The 15,266-nt window shown below is 46.2% G+C and overlaps 1 protein-coding gene across 1 annotated transcript in view; it reads right to left on the bottom strand.

Moving 5' to 3' along the window:
• GLG1 (golgi glycoprotein 1) overlaps window positions 1-8,178 on the bottom strand; it is a 77,025-nt gene extending 68,847 nt beyond the window's left edge. The window contains exon 1 of the mRNA XM_038148438.1: window positions 7,830-8,178. Within this exon, the coding sequence (XP_038004366.1) occupies window positions 7,830-8,141 (312 nt within the window). The 5' untranslated portion in view covers window positions 8,142-8,178. The remainder of the gene's footprint in view (window positions 1-7,829) is intronic.
• Window positions 8,179-15,266: the final 7,088 nt, after the last annotated feature.

The raw sequence follows: 15,266 nt of genomic DNA, 5'->3' as shown, positions 1-15,266 counted from the left end.
TTTGTTTAATTCCATCAAAACCTTTTTGTAGGGCAATTACTTCAACACTTAGAAGAATGCATGCTCTGCTGAGTTTGTTTTGCAGTTCACTTGGTGCAAAGTATTTTACCCTGCAATAACAGAACAGTGTAGAAAAGAAAGCCTCAATTAGCAAACTACTGAGCATGATGAAGGCTGGTGAGCTTCCTATTAAGATTCAAAAGATCTAGACAGCAAACTTGCTACCAGATTAAGCTAGTCATTATTTTTTAAACAAAAGACAGCACATTTGCCTGATTGATTTTGCACAGAAGGGCTGTAAGAGCTATTTGGTATTAACCCACACTGTTACATATAAGTACTTAATTACATCAGCATAACCACTTGCATTCTCTAAAAGAGATTCAAAACTCCTGAGAATCAACTAAGGAAACTACACAAAAGAACACACAGTTCTACTGCAAGGAAAGGGGTAAAATGCTCCAGGTATATAGAGAAACCAGAAAAACATATTACATTCACTACCTTTTGCCACATCAGCAATTCTCAGCAATGCATTGCTTCAGGTAAAGATGCAAAAAACACCCCAAATGCAGCATACAGTCATTTCTGTCCTGCATGATGATGGTCATTTTTCCCTATGGTGTTACTTGGCAAAAGGGACTTCCATGTGTACCACTAGTCCCTAAGCTACTGTCACTAAAGGCATCAGATGCTCAGTTTAAGGCAAAATTGTAGACATTACAAACAAGAAATGCACTCTAATGCTAAAAGGTGAAATCTAAGCTCACAAAGCTGTAAGATCTACAAGACACACTTATGTAAAGGAAAAAAAAATTAAATAAACTCATGCACAAAACATGACAGCACAGAGAAAAAAGACACCTCTAACTCCTGAAGGAGACTCCTCAGCTCAGAGCTGCAGACATTCAGACACCAGCATTCCAGGACAGTTTTTATGAATGTCACCCCTGCTCAGAAGTGGAACAGGATTGGTTTTCATCTCATCTTGATGAAAAAAGGTTGCAATTATGCCACAAGCTGGCATAAAAATAGGGAAAATAGGATCTCTGCTCTTCACCTAATCCACTGTGATGGATACTGATAAACTGAGCATCCAGAAAATCAAGGTATCCCATGATAAGAGAAAATTATCAGCTAATAGAATTGAAAAATTTTAGTGCCATAGCAACCAACTTCACAGACTTTAAAACTGAATTAGTCAGAAGATCAAAAAGAAAAAAACTATATTAAAGCAAGATTTCAAATAAAAAGGCAATTACCTAGCCCTTTTATTCAACTAATTCTTTGGGGTATATTATTAGGAAGAATAATTGCAAAGCTTTTTCCAAAGCAAGTGTGCATTTTCCCAAGACCAAAGAACCAGAATCCACTGGAAAAGTGGTGCATGCATGCAGGAAAGCTACACTATAAAGAACACCTAGTCATCTCTGTACTAGAAAACAAATACAGGACTTTATTGGCCACAAATAATCCCTCTTCAAAACATTCTGTTCCAACCATGACAACCCAAAGCAGCACCAGAGAGATCTCCTTTCCTCCAGTACAAGGGAAGGAGAGAGTGCATGCAAAACACAGCCTAGCTGTACCTGTCTCTACTGCTACAACTGACCAAGTCTTTGCTTTTCAATATATTCAGCTATTTGGCTCAGGAAATCACCTCCCCCAGCATGGCTTTCTCACTGCACCCTGAGCCAAGCCCAGGCTGCACAGCCTGCATCAAACTTTATTTCTTCCCTTGTATTTCCACTCCTTTTCTCCTTGGTATGCAGAGCTGCAACAGGCCAGCAGTGCCAGCTTGCTGGAGGAAGTAGACCTGTAAGATAATCTCTTTTACTGAGCCAAATATCCCAGGCCAAACTGATAGACAACCAGCTACCACAAACACCAGCCTGCCAAGAACAGCACAGAACTAAGAAAAACAAATCCACCCCCCCAAAAAAACCCCACAAAAATAACTCTCTTTGATAAGAAAAAGGATATGGAGGACTAAGAACCTGTGCTCAATGCTCTGCTCACAAGACATTCAGTCCAGCGCCTGGAATGAGAGAGACCATCTTCCCCTCTATTCAGCTCACACATGGCTTCAGCAAGAAAAAAAGAGTACTTTTAAATATTGCTATATCCTGAGATGAAGCCAACGGCTGATGCCAAAGTAACCAACCTAAAAACAAATCAAACTTTTAAAGTATATTTAGTATTTTACTTTAAGACTTAACTACAAAAGCCAGGAGGAAACTGGGCTTACACTATCCAAACACAAGGGAAAAAGAGAACCTCAGAACAAAAATGCAGCTAATCTCGGGTAAGAAGCCAAGCCTCAGGAGAAAAACCTTCAGTGCTCCTTGCCTTCCTGTTGCTCATGTGTTTTTCAAAACTTAATCATCTCAATCCTTTCTCCTAGGTCCAGCCATTCTCTTCCATTGATTTGGATAGTCCACCTTCCATTTCATGAATTTTAAAAGCAGGAGGGACTATATTCACAATTCAAATTAATTTGCATATACCACAAAGCATTGTAAATTCTTCATTAAATTCCGTTTAAGACAGAACTGTATTTGAAAATTTCTAATTCAGATGTCACAGGCTTCAACCCATAAAGCCAAGTTACAGATCAATAATTAACTCAATCTCTTAAAATTGCAACACATTTTTCCTTTAAGTTAGCTCAACTCCAACTATATTGGTAAGAACTCTTTTATTTTTCTCAGCAAAGTAGCAGTTCTTAAACTCCCGTGTCCTTTTCAGATTGTGAATGATCACCAGGTCAATATCCTTTAGAAAGGAGGGAAAATGTAAGCAAAGCCCTTGGCAAGGCTTAAGGTACATCTTTCAGGTTTCTGATCATTGCTTTTAAAAAAACCCAACCCTTTGAGCGTTGGTATCTGAACCAGATGATAATGCTGTAGGCACTGCAAGAGTACCACTGGAATACTAACAGCCTGCTCCTTTGCAATAGTAATGATCAGAGAAGCAGAACAGCCTCCATCCCACAACCACAGACTTATCAACCCGAGGAACAGGCAGGCTCTTAAAACAGCTCACCTGAAGGCCAGGGAGAATGCCTGGAGATTTTGGGGAAAAAGCCCATAAGTGCTGAAAGAGATGGTCAACCCTGCCAGGAGTGCCTTCACCACGCATTTCACGCTATGTTTAATCCACAGCCCTCAATTAGAGCTCTGGACAGGTAACCAGTCATTTGCTGCCACAAATGAGACATCTCAAAAAGGGAATTTTAAATGCCAGCCTCCACCAGTGCACAGGAAAACTGAGAGAGATGGAATAACAGGAGTACACGCTCAAATATAACATAATGCCACACGTTGAGTCAAACAAAACCTTTGACCTTGAACTCAATAAATTAGGGAGATAAAGAGGAAAAATAAAGTAAAATGAGCTACTGTGACAGATCACAGTCATCTACCTCAGTGCAAGCAAAAAGATTAAGGGAAGCCTTTACATTTCCAATCCATTTACCAAAAAGGCAGGAACACTAGAGAACCAGAACGAGGACTGGGAACACACAGTTTTTTCCTACAATTACAGTATAACCCAAAGAGATGAAGACCCCAAGCACGCATTACTGTCTGGTTTCTATTCTCCATCTATAATTTTAAAGCAAGTAATTTCACTGACACTATTTTATCAGATCACTTAAGGAGTTCAGGTACACACAGAGTGAGGAATAAAACATTTAAATGGAAGAAATATGACAGTTCCCAGCCTGTCAAATGGTACACGCTCCCCAGCCCATTAAATCACATCAAATGAATTTTCTGGCCTTTTACACCAACTACAATACTGAAATAGCAGAAAAAAATACTGTTCTTGAAATACACAGCCTTCATGATAACTTGTTTTGTTCTTAATCCAATCTGCAACACTAGGAGAGTCCTATTTTTTCCAGAAGGCAGAGCATTAAGGCTCAATTACACTGTCTTTGCCATAAAGGTGTTACCAAAGAAACGGAACCACTCAGGATGAAGAAAGTAGCAGGAGGCTAAAACTTTGATCTCTAATCCCATCTTAACCACAACTGTTTGATCTAGAAAACATACTTAGCCTTTAATGCATTAACATTATACAGAACAATATCATGCTATAAATATTGCACAATCTTTATAAGGGCAATGCTCAACGATTATGGTATCAAATTCACTCACCAATTAACCAGATGTAATGTAGGTTCTAAAAGTAAAATTATGCTCCACTAGTAAACCAGATAAGAGACCCACATTGGATAAGATTATTTTCATCCCTTTTAATGTTTCCCACCTCAAATTCAACAACTTGGTCATGCATCAAATGCAAATCATCATTAATCAAGCAAAAATCGTTACCTAGCAAATATATTAATATTTCATGGCTTTATTTATGCTTTAACCATCATGCAAATCAGTTTAACAGGCAACCCACAACAAAAGGGCTTAAAGGCTGCAGCCTATGTTCAGTGAAATGCAAGCTCTGAAGTCTTTCCAGAAACAGGCTCGCAACCTGAATCCTTTCAGGAAAAAAGTACTTTGGAACACAATTTTTAAAAATATACATATACCCTACCCCTTTCTATTCTTCTTACATCGTGACATAGAATGATGTGAATAATAATTAAAATCTTGATGACAGAATTTAAGTCACTCAAAACTGTAATATATCCAGTGCATTAATAGTTCTAACTACAAGGAAGTTAATTCATCTGCAAAGTGCACCAAAAAAAAATGGGATTTACTCTATTTTCTGATTATGGTCAAAAATGCTTAAGCTGAGTAGCTCTGACTAGGACCATTTCCTTCTCCAATCAAGGAGCATCCTTGTACTACAAAAGCAAAGAGGACTCTGCACTACATTAATTAAACATTTCTTTGACTCAGTGGAAAAATCAGTGGTAAAAAGTATTTTATATCAGTCTGGGGATCTGACTATTTTTTCTTCAAGATTTCTAAAAATACATAGGGCTTAAATAACTCTTTTGATAGTAATTTAAACTGACAGTCAAACAATAACCTCCCAAAACCAAAACTTTAAAATTTACTATTTGGGGGTTTGGTTTGGGTGGGTTTTTTCATTTGTGTAGGGTTTTGGGTGGGGAGTTTGGGGTGTTTTTTACTATTTTCTTTGTGTCAGACTGTTCTTTACTGAATAATTGTGTTAAACTGCTTCTTTCAACATTTGCTTACAAGCTGGGCTCCTGTACCAGTCAACCACTGACTCAACACTCCTTCTCCTTCAGATTCAGAACTACCCAATGAAAGCAAGGGAAGATGTACTTCAAAGACATCCACTCCTAGAAACCAGCAGATACCAAAACCATGTGATTGCACTCACACTGACTAACAAAACAAGCACACCTTCTCTTTTCTCTGTATTTTATGGACTGAAAAAGAACATTTCAGGTAGTTGTTTCTCCTGTTATTCATATTTTGAAGTGTCCTAGCCTGCTTGTATCACACTAAGAAAAATCAATGGATAATCCTCATAATAACACTCTTAGTTTCAAACTGAATTTTCTCCACTTTAGAGAAACATTTCTTAGGAGAAAAGTAAGATTACCTTAAACACCCAGAGAAAAAAAAAAGGCTGCTTCTGCAGCCTAACTGCATCTAAAACTCTTACCTGCTCCTTGGAGCAGCGTCCACACACTGTCCTCACTGAGAGTATCACACAAAAAACAACTCCCCCAAATCTCCACTTACTGTAGCCCGACTGGTTTTAAGTGGGCTGTATGACTCAGACTAGATCCTCACCCATTTTAAAACGTAATTGTCCCTTTTCTGGTATTGTCCAAACAAGCGGTCAGATGCTCTAGAGTCAAAAGTAAAAGTTATATCAACAACAGCCAATACCTCACTTATTCACTCTGCCATCACCTCCAATGCCAAGGAAACGTCTGAGACAACATCTGACCCCATTCCCACTCAGCTGAAATACTACCCAATGTTCACAACTCATGACTTTTATTCACAGTCCAAATATCAAGTGTTCAACAGTAGGGACACACAGAAGTCAGCTATTTTAATTGATTTCTCAGAGCAGCACCCTGTGAAGTCATTTTTACGTCAGGATGCAGCCCATCACATCGGTGTTACTGGGGGCAAACTGCTGAGAGTTAAGACCAGCTGACAGTGCTCCTTGCAGGCTGACAGACAAATAAGGACAAGGCCACAGAGTGGCACCTGCAGAGAAAAAAAATCAATCCAAAAGAGCCCTGAGATGTCCTGTGGATGCCACCCAGGAAAAAACTCACCTTCAGCACTGGGCATCAGGCAGCACTACAGCTAGACAAGACCAACAGCCAGCAAACTGCTGACATCGAGGCAGGCTTAGGAACGGGAAAAGGAAAACCACAAGTAGACATAACATTCAAAGTTCTCAGGAGATATGCAGAGCCAACATAAGGGTTTGTACTTGCTGAAAATAAAGCGTGATGCAAAACATTCCTTCACCTTCGATTTGATCTTATCCCTCTCCCTGCACAGCCCTGTGTACCAGCCCTGCACTCACCCCCCTCTGTGCTTTAACTCAGGAAAATGACAAAACTATTCCAGCAGAAAACCGGTAAATTAGACCAAAAAGGGTTCACCTCGCTAAAATGGCAGAAAACCAACAAGCACTGGAACAGTGAAAAGAGTAGGGAGGGGCTATGCAACTGGAGAGAAAGGAACAACAAGAGCTTGCCTTTTTGGCAGGCTGGCAGCCTGTGAGCCACTGCCTGTGAGGTCAGATCCTCTCAGACAGGATGCCTACCTAAAAGGGGGCCAAAAGATCCCAGACAGGAAAAAGGAACAGCAAGAGGCGAGTTATTCATAAAGCACATACGGGAGCGTTTCACACCTGTGACAGATGTTGCAGCAGGACTTACTGAAAACACCTACTACAGTGTCTTACTAACTACCCACCCAAAATTAAAACGTGAAGTTAGATTAAAATCGAAATTAGCTTTGCATTTTAAGCCAGAAGTAATCACTGACACTCACTGGTTCAAGACTCCCTTTGATTAGAGTAGCCATTGCCACTGCCATCTGCTGTCCCCATAAAAACGGAAGAGAAACGAGCCCAGGCTTTTCCTAATCACATTCCCTATTGTGCAAAACACCATTAAAACTGACCCAGCCTGGCATTCCCGGACTCTACAGCAGAGAAGCCAAGAATTCACAGACCTCGAGACCAGGACAGCTCACTAAAGGCACGTCCCCTAAAGGCTGCTTCAAAATGAGCCCAGCAATGAATGAAAAGATGGAGCTGGAAAACTCGGAGGAGACAACTCAGTTTTTTCTTGAACTGGACTTAAAACTGCTCACGACAGGTGTTTGGGAACAACACAGATTGCCCCGTTAACCTCCCCCTAAAGTCAGCTAAGTCTACCGATTATACATCGAGTTTCATACATGCACAACCGAGGACGGGAAAGCAGCTGCCTCTGCAGCCGAGTTCTAGGCGAAGGTGTGAACCTGAACGCGAAAAAAACATCTCAGGTCACTGCTGCTGCGAGCACGGCGCGGGCTGGGCTCCCCCACAGCTCCGGGAACGAATAACCCCGCAAGGCACCAGAGGCGGAACACAAAGCCATCCCCCGAGAGCTCTCCCTGCCCGGAGGGCGCTGCGCGGGCGGCAGCGCGGAGCCCCGAGGTGCAGACGAAGAGGAGCTGCTCTCCGGAGCCCTCACGGCCACCCCGCCGGCAGCTCGCTCCTCTCACGGAGCTCCGCAGCGCAAACTCCGATTTTTAAACACAAACCGTGAGGGGAACGCGGGGCGGCGGCGCGGCGGGGCGCGGACCCGGCTCTTTGTTCGCCGCCGCGGGCAGGCCCGGCCCGGCCCCGGGCCCGACCCTCACCTCGCGGACATCCTGCAGGCACTCGAGCACGGCGAGGTTGTTGGCCCAGCTGTGCTTGGAGCAGAGCCGCACCACGTCCTCCCGGCACACCGCCTCCTCCGACAGCTTCCACCCGCTGCCCGACCCGCCGCCGCGGGCGCTCCGCGGGGCAGCCGCGGCCGGCCCCCCCGGCTGCCCCGCTGCGGGCGGAGCACCGCCGGGACCGGGAATGCCGGCAGCAGGGCTGGGCGCCGCCGGCCGCGCCGCCAGCGCCAGCAGCAGGAGCAGCGCCGGGCCCGGGCAGCGGCTCCGGACACGTCCGCACGGCGCCATCTTGGATCCGCCACCTCCGGCGTCCGCCCGCCCACCCCGCGGCACGCACGGCGTATGCAAATCAGCACGCCCGTGACGTCGCCCCAGCGGGACGCGCCCCTTTCCTGGCGAGGGGGCGTGGCCCGTTCTGGCCCCTCCTCCGGCACGCGCGGTGGCCCCGCCTCGGCCGTTGTCGCCTCAGGAGGACGAGGCGCTACCTCAGGGACCACCGCGGCTCTGCGGCCCCCACGGCCCTCGCCGCCCCTCCGGCCTCCAGCACCTCCTAAGCGGCCCCGCAGCCCCTCGGCGGTCCCGCAGCCTTTCAGGGGACCCCGCCACCTCTCAGCGGCCCCGCAACCCCTCAGCCGCTCCGCAGCACCTCAACGGTTCCCGCAGCCCCTCAACGGCTCCCGGCTCCCCTCAGCGGCCTCCGCGACCCCACAGCCACGCAGGGCGACACTGCCGAGCCAGCGGCGGTGCCGGGACGCGAGGAGCCGAGCCTGGGCGTGCTCAGCCTGCCGGGAAGGCGGCAGCCGGTCCCGCACCTCCCTCAGCAGGTGTCCAATAGCTGAGGTCAGTTTTTGCCCGAAATCTCATTTCCAACCCGCACTTCGGCTGCCCAGGGACTGAGGAGGTAGGAGACGTAATGGGGAAACTGAGCTTTGCGGATGACAGCGTTAGCGAGCTGGATGAGGAACCAAGTCTGGACAAGGATGAACAAATACAGAAATACAAAGAAGAGTTACAGAAGAACGAGGAGAAAATGCAGGCGATCAAACAAAAAATTAGGAACACCGAAGAAGAAATGCAGGAGATCAAAGAAAAAATACAGAAGAATGAAATAAAAATACTGGAGTACAAAACAAAAATAGAGAAGATCAAGGAAAATATATGGAAGAACGAAATGAAAATACGGATGAAGAAAGGAAGACTAGAGGAGATCGAAGAGGAAAAAAAGAACAATGAAGTACAAAAAGAGAATGTAACAAAAATATGGACAAACAAAGAAAAAATTCAGGAGCTCAAAGATAAAATACATAGGAACAAAGAAAAAATACAGCAAAACAAATTAAAACTACCAAAGAATTCAGAAAAAATACTGAAGAATGAAGTAAAACCAGAGAATCAAATAAAAATACACAACAACAAAGAAAAAGTACAGGACATCAACAAAAAAATACAGAACATCAAAGAAAAAATACAGGAGATTCGAGAAGAAATGCAGAAGAACAAACCAGAGGACGCCAAAGAAAAAATACTAAAGAATGAAGAGAAAATACACAAGTGCAAAGGGAAACTACGTAAGAATTAAGACAAAAAAATTGACTGGCTGCTAAAAACACCGAAAATCTTTAATAAAACGCTGACATTCTACTTTCCTCCTGTCATTTCTCCATGCTGAGTGCTAAATTATCCGCTGGACTGATCTTCTGCCTATATATGGGTGCACTCCTGGCCCCTCCTGGGGCAGGATGCAGGGCTGGCTGGAGGGGATGATAAACCCAAGAGCCTGGCCCAGCCCTGGGGGAGCTGCAGGGAGCAGAGAGCTGACCAAGGGCAGAAAAACACATTTTTGGGGGTGCCATGAGACAGCTCATTTTTGAGGCTGGTTGGTTGGCTGCGCTCCTGCGCTGTCAGTGCCAGGCACTCTGTTTTGGGGGCCGGGATTTGGCATGTCACACTCCATAGTGGCTTTGTCCATGGGAATGGAGGGAAATGGGCTGTAGGTGTGATCAGGTCTCCAAACAGGGTCTACAACGGCTGATCCCATTGTAGGGGGGATCTGCAAGTTCCTCCTAGAGCAATAAGTGGGGGTTGGATGCTGAATTTGGTGATGGGTGATCTAAAAGCAGTGTTTGCAGCCTCACAGCCCCCTCAGAGCGGTGTTTCGGGAATGCTGCAACCCGCTTTGCCCAAGCAGCCAGCCAGACCCAAATTTTCACAGTAAAAAAATACCTGTCCAAGTGCCGGGGCAGTGGCAGCAGTGGGACACAAGGCCACCGCCAGCTCAGCGATCACAGCTCTTCAGATGTCCTGCCAGCACCTCACTGGGCCAGCTCACAGCACCCTCCTAGGATGGGTTTGCCCCCAAATCTCAGATTTGCTTCCAACAGCAGATGGAAATGGGGGACAGGGTGAATGTCACCTCAATTCCCCTCCTTGCTGACTCCAGGAGCAGTTTTCCCAGCACAAGCTGGCATCGGGCCAAAGTCAGAAGCTTTTGCCTGCATGCCAGGATGCTCCATGGGTGTACCCTGGCTCGGTGATGTGGTGCGAGGCAGAGCCGCAGGGCTGCTTCCTTCCGGCCCCACGCTGCCTCATCCTGCCTGCGAGAAACCCTTCTCTTGGGAATGCCTCTGGCTGTCTCACCCAATCCAGGAGCTACCAGAGCACCTGGAGCCCAGTGTGGCCACCGACCTGCAGCCATGTCATCCAGGGGAACGCAAGGGCAGGCGAGGGAGGAGCAGTCTCCATGCTCTGGTGTTTGAATGTCACACTAGGACACAGCGCTTGGGAAAGTGGCTTTGTGCTGGCACCCAGGGGCTGTGCAGCTGGGAACACTTGAAAACAAAAGCCAGCAAAATCCAGCCCGTGCTTGGCAGCCTATTTGGTTTAGTGAGAATGATTTGAAGAGTTAGCCCAGTGCAAGAGCTGGCTCTGCTCCTTCATCCATCACAGGATGAAGACAGAACGGAGCAGTGGAGCTGGGTTACAGCTCACTTCTTTACACCTTTGGGAGATCTCCAGAGACTACCTTTTTCCTCAAGGAACACCTTCTCCCAACCTTAGATTTTACTAAGACTTTATTTAGATTTTACTAATCCTGTGTTGCTCACTGTTAAACAGGCATTTCATAAAAGAGCACCATGCTTACCATGTCCACACAGTGAGTTAGAGGAGGTGGTTTTTCTTTGGGCACAGCAACATCTCTGCCTGAGTGTTAACCCCAGTGGCTCCTTGCAACTACAGCCCCTCTCCTTTGGCAGAAATTCCCTTATTGCTTCATTTTAAGCATTTTAGCAGTAAGACTTTCACCCTTTGGGTGTTGCATTATGAGCTTGCTCTCCCCCTGCTTTTGTAGTGGGCAGCACTTTTCAGTCTCATCGCCTTAAATAATAAATCCCATTTATATGGCCCCCAGCTTTGCAGAGTGAGGCCAGGGTGAGCTGAGCTGCTGGGACACCCCTCACTCCTTCCCAGCAGTGTCCTTGCTCTCCAGCTCACCACTTCAGGGAGAACAAAAGTTCTTCCTCAGTCCATGCAAAGGAGCTGCTCCAGTTTTTAATTGGATGCAGACTGCTTGCTCCCATGTGGCAGTTCCAAATCCCAGCTTAGCTCCACGCAGTGCCCTGAGGCCCTCCCCTTGTGTGCAGCCCGGCTCAGCTGCTTCCCTCCAAAGCTCTGCATCCCCCAAGACTTCAGCACTGCCTTTTCCAGTGGACAATCCTTTCCACCAACAAGTCCTGCTGCAGAGAGCCAAGTTGAGCTGACATTCAATGCTATTTCTTGCTGGCTAAGGCAACAACCCTAGTCTGGTATTTTGTGGTTTATTTGCATGACACACACAGGTTCAGCCCCACTGTTTCAGGTTTTCTTGTAGGTCAGAGCCCTGCAGGCCTGCTGCTCATCCTCATTTGGAAATAAGAAGACTGTGGAAGTACTCAACTTCCAAGGAAGCTGTGGACAAAGAGGAGACAATATTTCAGCTACAGCCCTGTGAGTCTTGAGCTTTGTGCCTCCCACGCACAAAGTTTCAGCCTGACATGACCTTTGTTTTTCCTCAAAGAGTGATGCTGTTGACACATCTTTGCCTCACAAACCCTCAGAAGCCCCAGGCCATAACTGCAGAGACTGTTGCCCCCCATACCGATGCAGATCTGTGCTGCAGTCAACACCTATCATTAGGAAAAAAGATATGGGCAATTTTCCAGCCCATCTCCCAACCTGCCACAATTCTTTCCCAATTCCACTTATGCTTTCCCAAGCACTCAGTGCTGCTGCCAGCTTGACGCCATTGGAAGCACAAGGGGCTCGCTCCCTGTTCTGTGGCCTCTGCTGCTAGTGGAAGCACCAAATTGGACTTGATGCAAGACCAAAGCCCCTGGACCCTCAAATTAATTATGCTTCACAGGGTGGGATAATTACTGAAATTAGTTTGAGACATGTCTTTTCTCTTTACCAGCACATGCTGGAGAGAGCATGTTACCTGCAAAGTTTGTCCCAAGGATTAGATCAGCCTTCTAGGACATAGATCCCCAAATTCCTTTTTCTTTTGCACTTAGAGGCACTATTTTCACAGAATCACAGAACATGCTGAGTTGGAAGTGACCCACAAGAATCATCAAGTCCAAGCCTTAGGCCTGCAGAGGACCATCCCCTACAGACACACTATGTGCCTGAGACCATTGCCAAATGTTTCTTGAACTCTGTCACTGTTGGTGATGTGACCACTTTCTTGAGCAGTTCCAGTGCTTAATCACCTTCTGGGTGAAGAATCTTTTTCTGACATCCAGCCTAAACCTCCCCTGGAACAACTTCAGGCCATTTCCTTGCGTCCTGTCACTGATCACCAGAGAGAAGAGATCAGTGCCCCTTCTGTTCCCCTGATGAGGAGGCTGCAACTGCAATGAGGTTTCCTCCCAGTCTCCTCCAGGCTGAACGGACCAAGTGACCTCAGCCACTCCCCCTGTATCTTCCCCTCAAGGCCCTTCACCATCTTCCTCATCTTCCTTTGGACACTCTTTAACAGCTGAATAGCTTTTTTATATTGCAGTGAGCAAATCTGCACACAGGACTCGGGCTGAGGCTGCAGCAGAGCAGGGCAGAACAATCCCATCCCTCGAGTGGCTGGTGACGCTGTGCTTGATGCACCCCAGGACAGCTTCCCACAGGCCATAGAACCCAGTGCTCTGTAACACCAGGGCACCCACAGCTCCAGCTGCCATCCAAGCACAGCACACTTCTTTCAGCAAAGTAACATGAGCAGGAGGCATTTCTGCCTCCTCAGCAGTATGTCTAAATATCTTTAACTATCATAAAAGCAAATAAACAATGATAAATATCGTTATCATAAGTGAGGGAGGCTGCTGATGTCAACATGCCTGAGTGCTCACAGGGGCCAAGAGCAGCTCGGCTGAGGGCAGTCCTGCTGCTGAGGAGTTGTGACTCCCTCTGCTCAATTTTCCAGGTGACTCTGCAAGGCAGCTGAACTGTTTTTTTCCCCATGAGCTGTTTTTCCCCCATATTCTCCCTTTCACAAACCAGCAGAAAAGTGAGTCTTTTAAGGAATTTACTGCCTTGGTAGAAAATCTGCAAATCTACAGAAGCAGAAAATCTTGTCACGTCTCCTTACAAATAGAAGAGGAGAACTAAATGAAATCCCACAGGGATGCTCTGGCTACCTCAGTGTAACAAGGTTCAGTTTAAGCTGCTTGTTTCACTTGCTACAATGCCAGGGTTTAATCCAACTTGATTTGGGACACAAAGTAGCTGCTTCTTCACCCTCCAGGAGGCAGAGGGTACTGCCAGAGCAGAGCAAAGCACTGGCTTGTCCTGCCGGGTGTGCACACGCACACACCCCAAGCTGTGCTCATTTCTGGGTTCATGCTTGATGACCTTTTCTCATCTGCAACATTTTTGATTATTTGTCAAAATCTCACCAGAGTCCCTTCAAAAGCTAAAGCACCGGGGTAGGTGCTTCGGCAGCAAAGTTCCTTATGTAGAGGCTTTATGAGGAGCTGGCTGCTTCCTCATCCTACGGATCACCACAGTCCAACACCAGATCAGCCCTGTTAGAGGCAGATGTGGAGGACAGCCCTTCTCTGAAAGCATGGCTGTCCAACTCCAGCCTCCTCTTCCCCACCAGCCACCCCCCAACACCACACCTCCACAGGGAGCAGCAGGGGCTGGATTGTTGCCGACCAAGCAGCCACCACAGCCAGCTCGGGCCAGCGCTGCACTGTCTGCCAGGCCTGCTTTCACAGGAACTAAAATTTAAAAAGGTACTGCCCTGCAATAGCCTGGAGAAAAATATTTTAAAATGCCCATGCAGAGCTAAGAGCAAAGCCCTGTCTGCAGGAGCCACAGCACTGCCTGGCTTTACCTATCACCTCACACCAGATTTACTACAGGCGCTGCCAAGGGGCCACCCTGCACCACGATAACAAAATCTTCCCAGAGACAGAGGCAGAAATAGCCACATAGTGGCTTCGTGCCTGAAACACCAGCAAAACAGCTCAGCCTCTCATGACAGCTGCCCTGCACAATGCAGAGACACTGATTTCTTTCGTCCTTCTATCCCAAGTTTGCCCCTTTGACTCCAGAGATGAGCAAATATTTAATTAACACATTTGACCTTTTATCAGCACTCAATGCTGATGGCTTTCTGCACACCAGTTAGTTGTGCTTTTCTGCAGCCTGCTGCAAACTTGGGAGTAGGATAGTGTTACAAGGTTTCCTCACTTACCTTTGAACATTTTTTGACACTCTAGGTTTGAAAACTAAAAATGTGAAAGTGTCATCTTCCATTATTTTAATAGCATTTAAGTTTGTATCTCTTAGTCCTGTACAGTGGTATAAAGTAGAAAACAAGTGCTACCCAGAAAATCAAAAATCATAGGACTACCTATAAAATGAAAACATTTTAATAATTTTTCCTGTGTATGTCTAAAACTTTCCAGATTTCTTGTGGTAAGATGGGGTTGGAGTTGACAAAACATAAATGATGCCTCAAAATAGCTGGGAACAAGAAGCTCATTGTACTAATATGGCAGAGAGCATCCTGCCCCTTCTGGTTTAGCTGTTACCAGAGACCTTCTCACAATATCATTCTACCAACCCTTAGTTCCTGATCATTGTTAAAATGCCAAAAATTCTCATATCTGCGAGTTATTTTCATTTAAAAGACGTCCCCTGTGTGTAGCCTGACCTTGCTCAACCCTTTTCTTTCCTCTCACCTGGCTGGATCAGGATGGTTCAGTGAGGACTCATTCACTAAATACCTTCATTATTTCAGCCTGAAGCTCAGTGTGACCTGGAAATAATACAAAGCAAGAGAAACCTCACCCGCATAAGGGAACCCCTGGTAATGTTCATAAGACATCCAGTGAATGTCAGAGACCTACTTTCAAAGTACAGCAGCACCAG

Source organism: Motacilla alba, chromosome 11, assembly GCF_015832195.1.
Source record: "Motacilla alba alba isolate MOTALB_02 chromosome 11, Motacilla_alba_V1.0_pri, whole genome shotgun sequence".
Classification (NCBI taxonomy): domain Eukaryota; kingdom Metazoa; phylum Chordata; class Aves; order Passeriformes; family Motacillidae; genus Motacilla; species Motacilla alba.
The sequence above is the reverse complement of the archived record's forward strand: the minus strand, read 5'-3'. Positions and strand labels throughout refer to the sequence as shown.